Raw genomic sequence first — 11,630 nt, forward strand, 5'->3', positions numbered from 1 at the left:
AAATCATAGTCATGTCACCCTAACATTTGTAGTTCATCTGTGTGACATTTATTTGTTGGGCCCATCTGAGATAGGAATTCCCATTCAAATAGATTTGAGTCTTCTTCATGTTGAGATTCATTAGTGTCACTATCATCTATATCTTGAAGTGCAGGAGCTTGTAGAATGTTGCAACCACTTAACTGAACATAGCCACCAGAACTGAAGAGTTTCCAATTTTGTATAATTTGATCTTTGGAAGTGCTTATATCTGTTGGTATGTCACGGAATGGTTTGTAGAGCAAGAGTTCAGACCAACAAAAAATCTCAAACTCATCACTATCTTCAATGGGGGGGGTAGTGAAGTTTGGATATATATTTACTATTGCTTTTTTTTGGCGGAGTAGGCATTTTGTTTTTTTTCGCTGCGACATGTATGAGAATTCCTGGGCGGATTGCAAGATAGTTGTTGTATTCAATTGAGAAGGGTGTTGCATGTAAGCATGGATATAGCTTGTTGAAAGGTCTATTTCATGATCTGATTTTGTGATACAATGTAGTGCCTTTCTACTAACATTAAGAGATACAAACTGTCGGCTACAAGCAATGAGTGGCAATTTCTGCAACAAATGACAAGTCTCTTGTGCACTGATATCACGGTCTGCTATTATCCCCATCATAAATTTTTGGTATGTTGACAAGACAATATCTTTAGAAGTAGTTGCATTCACAATAGTTTTTATCATTCTAGTATAAGATTCTGATCTTTTTTCAGATTTTGAAGCATACTTTGAAATGTATTGTAAGACTGCTTTTCTTGAAGTAACAGGCTGGCAATCAATGTTAGCCCATCATATTGAAAGCATGGAAGGGTTATGAATATTCAAGCGGTCATCATTCCTTGTAGGTGTATAACATGGTTTATTGTCAGTATCAATTGTCAACGTAGATGTTTGTTGTTCAGGCCATGGAGCCTTGTAACGACATTCCAATAAATTGCCTTTTTTCTTGAGACATGTATTTTGTGTGCATTTTGTGTGTCTCTCCAAAGTATTTACCAGTGCTTCATAATCGGTTGTTGGGGACATTGAGAATATCTTTGCTGTATCAACCAAGCATGGATCATCTATTGCAGTGTAGGAAATTGTATTATTTCGGTCAGCTTTGGTATGAGGGTTCCAAGCTGAAACGTATGTGTCAAAGAATCTTCTAGCCATATGGACTTCATTGTCATTTTGCCAATCAATGATGTCCATGTTTGGTGCACTAGGGAGCCATAGGAATCCATGAATATGCGCTGAGCCACGATGTTGGCATTCATATATATACTAGAGGTCTTTTGCTTTGAATAATTATTTGAATAATTTCTTCGCGAAATATTGTAAACCTGTTGTGTAAGTACACGGCTGTTATGTGTGGATTGCGAATTACATTTTCTACTAGTTTTTTTCTTGTGGAATCTATTTGTTGGGCTTTATCTTCATTGAATATGGTATGCAAGTCAAGCCATTTAGTATCTGCTGAGCTCAATGTGAAAAAGAGGGTTGGGGTACCCAATTGGGAGATCATAGCTATGAGCTCCTTTCTAGATTTATTCCAATATGCTCTAGTGCCTCTAAGAGTTGTGCCAAAGTGGAGCAGCTATTTGGGCAAGTGGTCATCAGGTGTGCTCTACAAACGTTCACGCAATGCCTGCAAATTGCTTGGGAAGGCCTCTTCTATATTAGTTCTAATAAAGACAGCTGTAGATTGCTGTGAACGATGGTGCATAATGAGATTATAAATGAAATACCAGAACCTGACATGCTGACCAAACCTTTGGTCGTAGTATCTAATCAAGTGCAGCGCATACTCATGCAAATGAACATGTTTGGGATGTGCCTGGAGCGGGAAGGCAACACCAATTGGAAAGAGCATTGGAAATGCCATAGGCAACAAACCTTTAGTGTTATATTCATTTATTGGGGAGGAGCTTATTTGAGGCCAAGGCAATAAATTCTTTTCAGTAGTATGTAGCTGCAATGTGTCTTTAATGGCCTCCAACTCACGATTTGTACCAGGCATAGTTGGGATGAAGGATGATGAATTTTTTGTGGCAAATGGATCTGTAGCGTCGGAATAATCTGTTGTTGCAGGAACAACTATCTCAATTTCAATGCCTTGCAACATATTCAACATAGCTGAAACATCTGTTGTAACATTAGGTAGCAAGTTGAAAGCATCAAAATCAATGATAGCATCCTTGTAGTATTGGTCATGTTGGATTTTAAATGTCAATGCATCCATAACATGGAATTTATGGACATAACAGTCATACTTATTCCCTTGTATATTGGTTCTTTGGATTATGAGGACTTCCAAATCCTACAACTTGCGGGGCAATTTTTTTGCAATTTGAGAGATGTCTTGAGGGAAACTGATCGTGTGCCCAAAGTATTTGTATTGGCCACCTCTTGCATAAGTGACTTGCAAAACAGAAGATATGCGAGCAATAAGCATCTCCTCTACTTCGATAAGCTTCTTTAAGACAAGGGGTTGTTCACCTGGGTCTAAGTTATTTGCTAAAGAGAAACGATGAATGCCTCTTTCAGAGAAGCATCTGGAGCAGATAATTGTTGGGTGAGATCTCTGGACAGCCATGCCAATATATCTTTCTTTACAAATGCTACACGTTTGAAGTGTTGACAATGAATCAATGCGAGCACGGAAGGTTTTTAATGCTTCAATGTATTCTACAGAAGAGAAACAATTTATTGTAGATTGTTGTGGATTTGTATTCTACAATATTGTATAGTGGTAGATAGAGTGGCTTTCTTGTGGTGGAGCTATCTTATTGCTTTCTGTGGAATGCAAGGAAGTTTGTTGGAGTATGGCTGAAGCAGCAGCAGGCATGACATTGTGTATATGAATATTTTCATTTGGTAGAACTGTCGGTGGTGTGTTTATTGTATTTGTTGCAAATGAGGCTTGAAAAGGGTTGAGATTTTGACAGTCAAGGCGGGCCAGCCGATGTCTTTTCAAAATATCTTCCTTGTGTTTTGAGTAGTAACGATGATTTTGTTGACTTCTTTTAGCTTTCTTTACATTGAATTCTTCTTTAGCAGGCTGCATAATTATTGCATATATTTTGAATGGGTAGAGTATGTTAGATTTTTAATGGCGATTTAAGAATGAGAAAATTAGATCTGTACATATACATATAAAGCAGTAGATGGTATGGAAGGAAGGTATTTTTGTATGTACATACAGGCATTTGTATGTGTATGAAATGATGCAGGCATAGAAATGGATATGCAGTTCTATGGCACATTGTAACAATAGCTATGTGTACATTTGTCAAGCAGTATATATGGAGGTGGTAGGTTTTGTAACATATCGGTGGAGCTGGGGTGAATGAAAAAGTGTCTATTTTGACCATGCATCGCGAATCAGGGGAAACAACAGGTCTATTGAACATAGCATGAGATGCACAGTGCCTAATATGTGTGTGCTTAAACAAGGTGCAAACGGTAGAACCCCAATTCCATGCCAATGGTTCTCCACCCTCCACCACCGTTCGAAGGAAATGTTTGCTTGCATACACACAAAAACATATACATATAGAGATACATACACACACACACACATATATATATATATATATATATATATATATATATATATATATATATATATATATATATATATATATATATATATATATATATATATATATATATATATATATATATATATATATATATATATATATATATATATATATATGCATCTACATTTGAATGTATAAATGAGTGTATGTATGTATCTTTGATTTACAATTGTATTGTATAGAAGGGAGCCAGGCATGCGAGCGAAATGCACAATGTTGAAGAATCAAATTTGGTGGTGTGTGATTTGTGTGTATGCATGTGTGTGTGTGTTTTGTTTTGTGTTCTTAAATAGGCTCCGGATGGTAGAACCCCAATTCCCTACCAATGGTTCTCCACCCTCCACCGCTGACCAGAGCATAAGTTGGATTCCATATAGAGACATATACACATACAGACATACAGGCATATTCAGATATATATATATATATGTATGTATGCATGAATGCATATATAAATGTATGTATGATTTTTTGTTTCAAAGCTGGTCTAGGCAGAAGGAAATTATATGTGGATGTGTGTGTATGTGTGTTTTTGATGTGGCTAAATATGCTGCAAATGGTAGAACCCCAATTCCCAGCCAATGGTTCTCCACCCTCCACTGCCGGTTGGAGTAAATGTCGGCGTGCATACGTAACTTATACAGACACAGGCATACATAGATATACAGATGCAAATAAACATATATATGTATGTATGTATGTGTGAATGTATAAATGAATGTATGTTTGTATGCATGTTTTACAATTGGATGGAACAGAAAGGGTTTGTGTATGGCATGGAAAAGGCCAATAGTGAAGGAAGCATGTATCTGTTGGTTTGTGAGTGTGCAAGAGTGAAAATGCACAAGTATGAAGATTAACTTTGAGTGGGATGTGGACGTGTATACACACACACACACACACACACATATATATATGCATTTGTATATATATATATATATACACACATATAGATACATATGTATATATATATGTGTGTGTGTGTGTGTGTGTGTGTGGGGATGTGTGTGTATATATTTATGTGTGTGTGTGTATGTATGTGTGTATATATATATGTGTGTGTGTGCGTGTGTTTATGTATTTATGTGTGTATGTTGTTATGCCTTAATGTATGATTGTATCTATGTATGTATATGTGTGTGAGTGGATATTCGAGTGTGAGTGTGCATGTCTGTATGTATGTTTATATGCATGCAAGTATGTATGGATATAAGTACATATGTATAGGCATACAAACACACATACAGACAAGCAGACGTATATGGGTATAGCTATTTATATATGTGTGCACACATACACATAGATACAAACACACACACATATATATATATTTGTGTGTGTGTGTGTTTGTGTGTGTGTGTGTGTGTGTGTGTGTTTTGTTTTGTGTTCTTAAATAGGGTTTGGACGGTAGAACCCCAATTCCCTACCAATGGTTCTCCACCCTCCACCGCCGACCGGAGCATAAGTTGGATTCCATACAAAGACATATATACATACAGACATACAAGCATATTCAGATATATATAAATATATAAATGTATGTATGCATGAATGCATATATAAATGTATGTATGAATGTTTGATTCAGAGTTGGTCTAGGCAGAAGGAAGTTATATGTGTATGTGTGTGTATGTGTGTTTTCGATGTGGCTAAATATGCTGCAAATGGGAGAACCCCAATTCGCTGCCAATGATTGTCCACCCTCCATTTCTGGCTGGAGCAAATGTCAGTGTGCATACGTAACTTATATAGAGATAGGCATACATAGATATATAGATGCAAATAAACATATATATGTATGTATGTGAGAATGTATAAATGAATGTATGTTTGTATGCATGTTTTTAGAATCGGATGGAACAGAAAGGGTTTGTGTATGGTAGGGAAAAGGCCAATAGTGAAGGAACCACATATTTGTTGGTTTGTGAGTGTGCAAGAGTGAAAATGCATAAGTATGAAGATTAACTCTCAGCGGGATGTGGACGTGTATATATACACATACATATATATATATATGTATATGCATGTGTATATATATATACACATATAGATAGATATGTATATATATTTGTGTGTGTGTGTGTGTGCATATATATACACATACATATATATGTGCATGTGTGTGGGTGCGGATGTGCGTGTATATATTTATGTGTGTGTGTGTATATTTGTATGTGTGTATGTTGTTATGCCTCTATGTATGATTGTATCTGTGTATGTATATGTGTGTGTTTGGATATTTGAGTGTGAGTGTGCATGTCTGTATGTATGTTTATATGCATGCAAGTATGTATGGATATAAGTACGTATGTATAGGCATACAAAGACACATACAGACAGGCAGACATATATGGGTATAGCTATCTATACATGTGTGTACACACACACAGACACATACACAAATGCAAGTACACAGAAGAATATAAAAGTATACACGCAAGTATACATAGTCACAGGCATATGTATATGTATTCAGGAACCACTGCACTGGTGTAAACCTGCAAGGTTTTTTTTACATTAAAGCGAGACATAGGAAGTGCAAACAGGGAGGGAAGCAAACAAGTTTGCATTTGGAAGCATTTCTTTTTGTAGGCAAAAGCAAAAATTACAGTTGGCTGTTTATTTTGTGTGAGGGCAGCAAATGAGTATTGCAGAAGTGGATACACCAGCATATATGTTTGTTAACACCCAAAAGTGAAATGGTAGATGTAGATACAAAGATCAATGTATATTGTTATGATGGTTTAAATGTTGAGAGTTTATTATAGTGGTTGGTTTTGTGATAGGTAAAGCCATTTGGTATATATACAGAATTTGGTATAAATTGCTATAAAAAAAACTAAGTATAGTTGAACATGGCTGAGGCTATGCAGGGAGGGATACAATAAGTATATATATTTCATTAGAGTGGGAATGGATGATAACATACAGTTTTTTTTTTTTTTTTTGCAACATACTATAAATATTAATGTATCAATCAAGAATATTTGAAAAACATAGAAGCTGAATAAGAAGATAAGGACATAAAGGAGCATAACAGCAAAAGGATGAGATGGGCAGAAGCAAGCAAAAGTGTGTTAATATATAGACAATTAGAATTATAAATAAGCATTGCAGCAACATATAAGGAAATACAAAACCGTAAAGTTTGTCATAGGCAGGAGCATATGAGTTTCAACGATGCTTATATAGTTGATCTTTGATAATATTGTATTGTTTGCATAAACTGGGGAAAAGTAGTGTGCAGGCATGTAAGCATCAAAAATCGAAAGCCATATGAAAAGGCCCTGAACTAATCAGTATGGAAATCTGTAGCTGCACTCATCCGAGCAATGTCTGCAAGCAAAAGAGCACATTCACCTTGAAAATCAATAGGCGTTGCATTGGTGATTGTCATTTTTAGTCTCATCTACAAGTTGTAGGTCTCTATTGTAACAAAGAGAGTGAAAACAAAGGTGGATAAGAGGACATTCTTGATAATAGATTGAGGAGTTCTATCTGCAGGAAAATCATACTGCAACATGTAAAGTTCTTTGGCTGAGATGCCTAGCAAATTTGTGCCAACTTCATCAAAGGCAGTACCCCAAAGAGAGCCTGTATGGTCTTGAAGCATGATCTATAATAAGTATTTGTAATTGCATTCTGGCAGTTGAGTTTGGCATCTAGAACAGAACCATATATTGTCATTTTGTTGGATGCATTTTTTTTAACACTCTTTGTTGTTAAATTGCAAAGGGCAGGCTGGATAGAAAAAGGAATCAGTTTTGATGATTCTCACAATAGCTCTAATAGTGGTTTCAACTGTTTGAGAGAGGACAACCATTTGTTCCAAGATAGATGCGATTGTCATCCTTGTGTATTGGGAGTTTAGTTGACCAGCAATACAAGAGAGGGGCAAAAGGCTAGTAGGAATGTTCCCTCTTGAGATAAGTGCAGCTGCCTTTGGTGTAGGGGGATTTATTTTTAGAGTGGTTGTTGTGGTTGTGTTGATCACTTTTCCATTGAAATAACCAACATGAGCATTAGCAACCTCAAGGACGACAATTGTTTGAGTGACATGCATATTCTTGAGATCTTCACCTAATTGTGCCCAAGCAACCACCCATAAATTAACATCAATAGAAAAAGTTGACATATCATTTATTTTGATAACCCTTTTGTTCACCTTGGTTCCATCTTTTCTACATATTAGTGAATCATCTTTAACATCAACGACAACACCAATGACATCGACTAAAGTGTTGTTGCTGAAGTTTGTAAGTTCATTTATTGGTGTGAATCGATAAGCACTACCTTTGCCATCAACAGGTGGATCACAATGCTTTAATGTTGAATTGTGGTCCAAAGTAATCTCAAGATGACTGTTAAGTTTATTCCATTTTGTGTTGGCTTCCTTAATGGAACCTTTTGACAGATAATAATATGCTCCTGGTTCAACCCTATGGTAATGCATCTCAGCTATATCACCAAAACACGTTATTCTAACTTTAGTACCTTCAGCATCTATCATGTCAAAGTTAAAGACTTGTCCAGAGGATTTTGGTGTATTATACTGATGCATTTTCCTCTTGTTTATTACACAACCTTTTATCACCCATTTATTTTGGAAGGGGATCAAAGCTTTTATTGGGCTGATATTCTGAAAGGTTTCTTGCTGTGCAGGTGGGACGTGTATTCCAAACTTAAGGGAATGTCTAGCTATGGGAGCTGGTTCGTGAGCAAACATTGCTTGCTCTTGCTCTTGAAGCAAGTATCTAGGTTTTCCAAGCAATGGTGAATTTGTAAATTTGACAACAAGCTTGAATATTATTATAACCCCGTGAAATGGGTAAAAAGAGAGGATTAAGAACCAGTATAGTGTGCAATGTATCATTTCAAAAGGCAATTAGTAAGTATATGAACATATTGAAGAGCCTACCTTGATTTCCAAATAGTTCTACAAGCATAAGTTGTCAATGATAGCACAGAGCCTATCTTTAATGTGTCTGAAAGTAGTAGTTCACTATACTTTGGTGGCAGGATTGACAGTTGCATGTGGGTACCATCAGAGAGAATGAGCCTATACCGAGCATTGTCATCTTCACTATCTATAAATTTTTCAAAAGACAAAAGCTAAAGTATTGGAGATGGAACGTCATCGCTAGCATTAATGGAGAGGATTGCATGTGGGGTTAGTTGTATTTCTAGGGCCAGGTCCTACAAGGACAACAAAGGAAACCTAAATAGAAATATAAGCCATGTATATATGTATGTATGCATATGGCTATGTGGAGGGTTTTTTTTGTTTGTTGATGTGTTTTTTAGTAGATTTAGGGAAAGCAAGAATATATATATATATAGCTATGTGTATATAGAAAAGGGGGCATGAATATGTGGGAGTACATGTGGCGATGCATAGCGTTAAAGTGGAAAAAGGGAATGCATAGGTATGGAGAGATTCCACATATAGAGCACAGTGTATTGGTAATTATGTATTCATTTCCATCGATGGGCGGATATGTTTTCTAAAAGGGGAAGGGAAGAATGACAATAAATGAATGCAGATCAGAAAAAGATGGGAAAATGTATAAATGTACAAGTTCACTAGAGGGTTTGCAGTAGTGATTTCCAAGGCATGAGCAGAGTGAGGTGTTGAAGGCATAGGAGGATTGTGTTGCAGTAGGTAGAAGTGTTGTTTTTTGTTTGTTCCGGGAAACATAAAAAGCATGTTAGATCAATCAAGAGAAATTAATAAACATAATACATTGTAGGAGACAAAAAATGAGTTTAAATAGAAACACCATAATTTCTTTTTGAGTTGAATCAATTCAATTTGACAAAAAAGGTGGATGTATGTATGTAATATATATAAGGTTAAGATTTACAAACAGGTAGAAGACAATAAGTGGATGAATACATTTGAAGAAGCAAACAACTGTGAACATGCATAGATAGCAATGTAGATGCACATGAAGAAACATCAAATATACAGAGCTGTATATGTATGTACACAGACAAAGTGGGAAACATTTGCATGATGGGGAAATAGACAACAAACGAATGCTAAAAAAATGATCACAGGAAAATATATGAAGGAATAAGCTGACTGTAGTTTCTGCAGAAGCTGGTTGGGTGGGCTCAACTGATTAGGAGGTAGAAGCCATGGCTGAATTTGCACTACAAGGCAGAGGAATGGTTTTTTTTTTATGTTTTGTCAAATAGAAAGTGTATGTAAGAACACAAAGACAAATCAATAGGTACAATGCACTTGAAGGGAAAAGGAATCACCGCCAAAATAAAAGTTGAATGATACAAGAATTATCCTAATCAGTCTGGGCTGTCAACACAGATGGGCACATGGATGCAGAAGGAACGAGTTGCAAAAAGACAAACAAATAGGAGGGAAAGGCATACAGATACAGGCACAGTGTTTTTTGTTTTTTGCATGGGTTTAGAATGCATAGATGTACTTATAGTAACATATATATATATATATATATACATATACATATATATATATATATATATATACATATACATATATATATATACATATATATACATATATATCTATATATATATATATATATGTATGGGTATTTGTTTGCTTGCTTGGTTGAAGAATTAGTAGATGTGTGGGTGCAAGCATGCAATATGTTTGTTTGTTTGCCAATGCAGACGATAGGCACACAGTACGGACAATTGTGTTATAGGCCACAGCTTTTGAAGTTCCTTCTACAGACAAGTGGGACAAAGCAAAAGAACAAGAGCCTATGAGATCTCGACGGGCCAAAGCCCAAAGAATTAAAGCTACGTGTTGAAAGGCGCAGTTGGAGATTGCATAGAATGGATCAAGGGAGAACAATTCATGTAAAGGTGCAAAGAGGGCAACCAACAATGAGGAACCGCAAAACAATATAGATAGCCAAAAGGTTGATAAGAATTGCATCTCTGCAAACCCAACTGGTGGAAGGTGGAGATGGGCAAGTTTTTTCTTTTTTTATTGTGCAAACTTCAATAAAAAATGCCAAAACATGGTAGGGGCACAGGCAGTGAAGGAAACATGGTAGGAGGCAAGCATGGCATGATGGAGCAAACAAGGGAAGGTAGTTATAATGATTGGCTTCTTGTAGATTGGCACAGGGAAAACAAAGGGACCATACACTAGGAATTGCAAGAGAGCGTCAACAACTATAGCAAGAGAGGATGGGTTGGAAAGTGCAGGTTTGAAATTGCAGCAACAGATTTGATATAGGCAGCAAGGGAAAGGCCAAAAGGACTGCAGGACATACAGTTTAATATGCTGGTTGTATGCAGATATAGGTACAGAGAGGTATATAACAATAAAATTAGAATAGTGCAAACTCAAGGAGTAAATGTCCATCAAGGTGAACATTTCTGCAATCACTATTTTAATAGCAAACAAAAAATATATTATAGAAAGGGCAAAAGTTGAGAGGAAATAAATAGTGATAACCAGTTCAATGGATAGATAGATTGTGTGAAGCGGACATTTGTGGGAATGTGCATATAAAGACATGCGGAAACTGTCTCCGTGTCTCTCTCTATATATAAATATATAGTTTGAACATGCAGAGCATACATGAATTACATGCCTACTGAAGGGGTGCATGCAAATATTTGTTTTGCCTTTTGTATTGGGTGGATGAAGGTAGAGGGAGAGAGAAGTATATAACAAAATCAACACAACAGGCCAAACCAGAGGAGGAAATGGCCATCAAGGTCAATATTTCGGCAATCATTTTTTTAACAGGAAATCGAATTTTTTTTTCACAAAGGAAAAAAGAAGACAGGAAACAAACAGTCATAGCCAATGGAATGGATAGAGAGGGTGCGTGAAGCAGGGGCCTATAGAAATGTGCATATATATACATGTACAAACTCTACATGAAATTCATGCATACTGTGCATGTGCAAACTATATATATATATAGTTTGCACATGCAGAGTACGCATGAATTTCACGTGGCTCAAAGGGAATAGAATATATATTTCACAAAGG

At 36.2% G+C, this 11,630-nt stretch overlaps 1 protein-coding gene across 1 annotated transcript; it reads right to left on the reverse strand.

Annotated features, from left to right (window-relative positions):
* Nucleotides 1-7,334: 7,334 nt before the first annotated feature.
* On the reverse strand, nucleotides 7,335-8,354 carry LOC131858590 (replication protein A 70 kDa DNA-binding subunit A-like). Its single transcript, XM_059211878.1, has one exon. The coding sequence runs from the start codon at nucleotides 8,352-8,354 to the stop codon at nucleotides 7,335-7,337; it is 1,020 nt and encodes a 339-aa protein (XP_059067861.1).
* Between the last annotated feature and the right edge of the window lie 3,276 nt (nucleotides 8,355-11,630).

Source organism: Cryptomeria japonica, chromosome 9 (assembly GCF_030272615.1).
Source record: "Cryptomeria japonica chromosome 9, Sugi_1.0, whole genome shotgun sequence".
In the NCBI taxonomy this organism is placed as follows: Eukaryota; Viridiplantae; Streptophyta; class Pinopsida; order Cupressales; family Cupressaceae; genus Cryptomeria; species Cryptomeria japonica.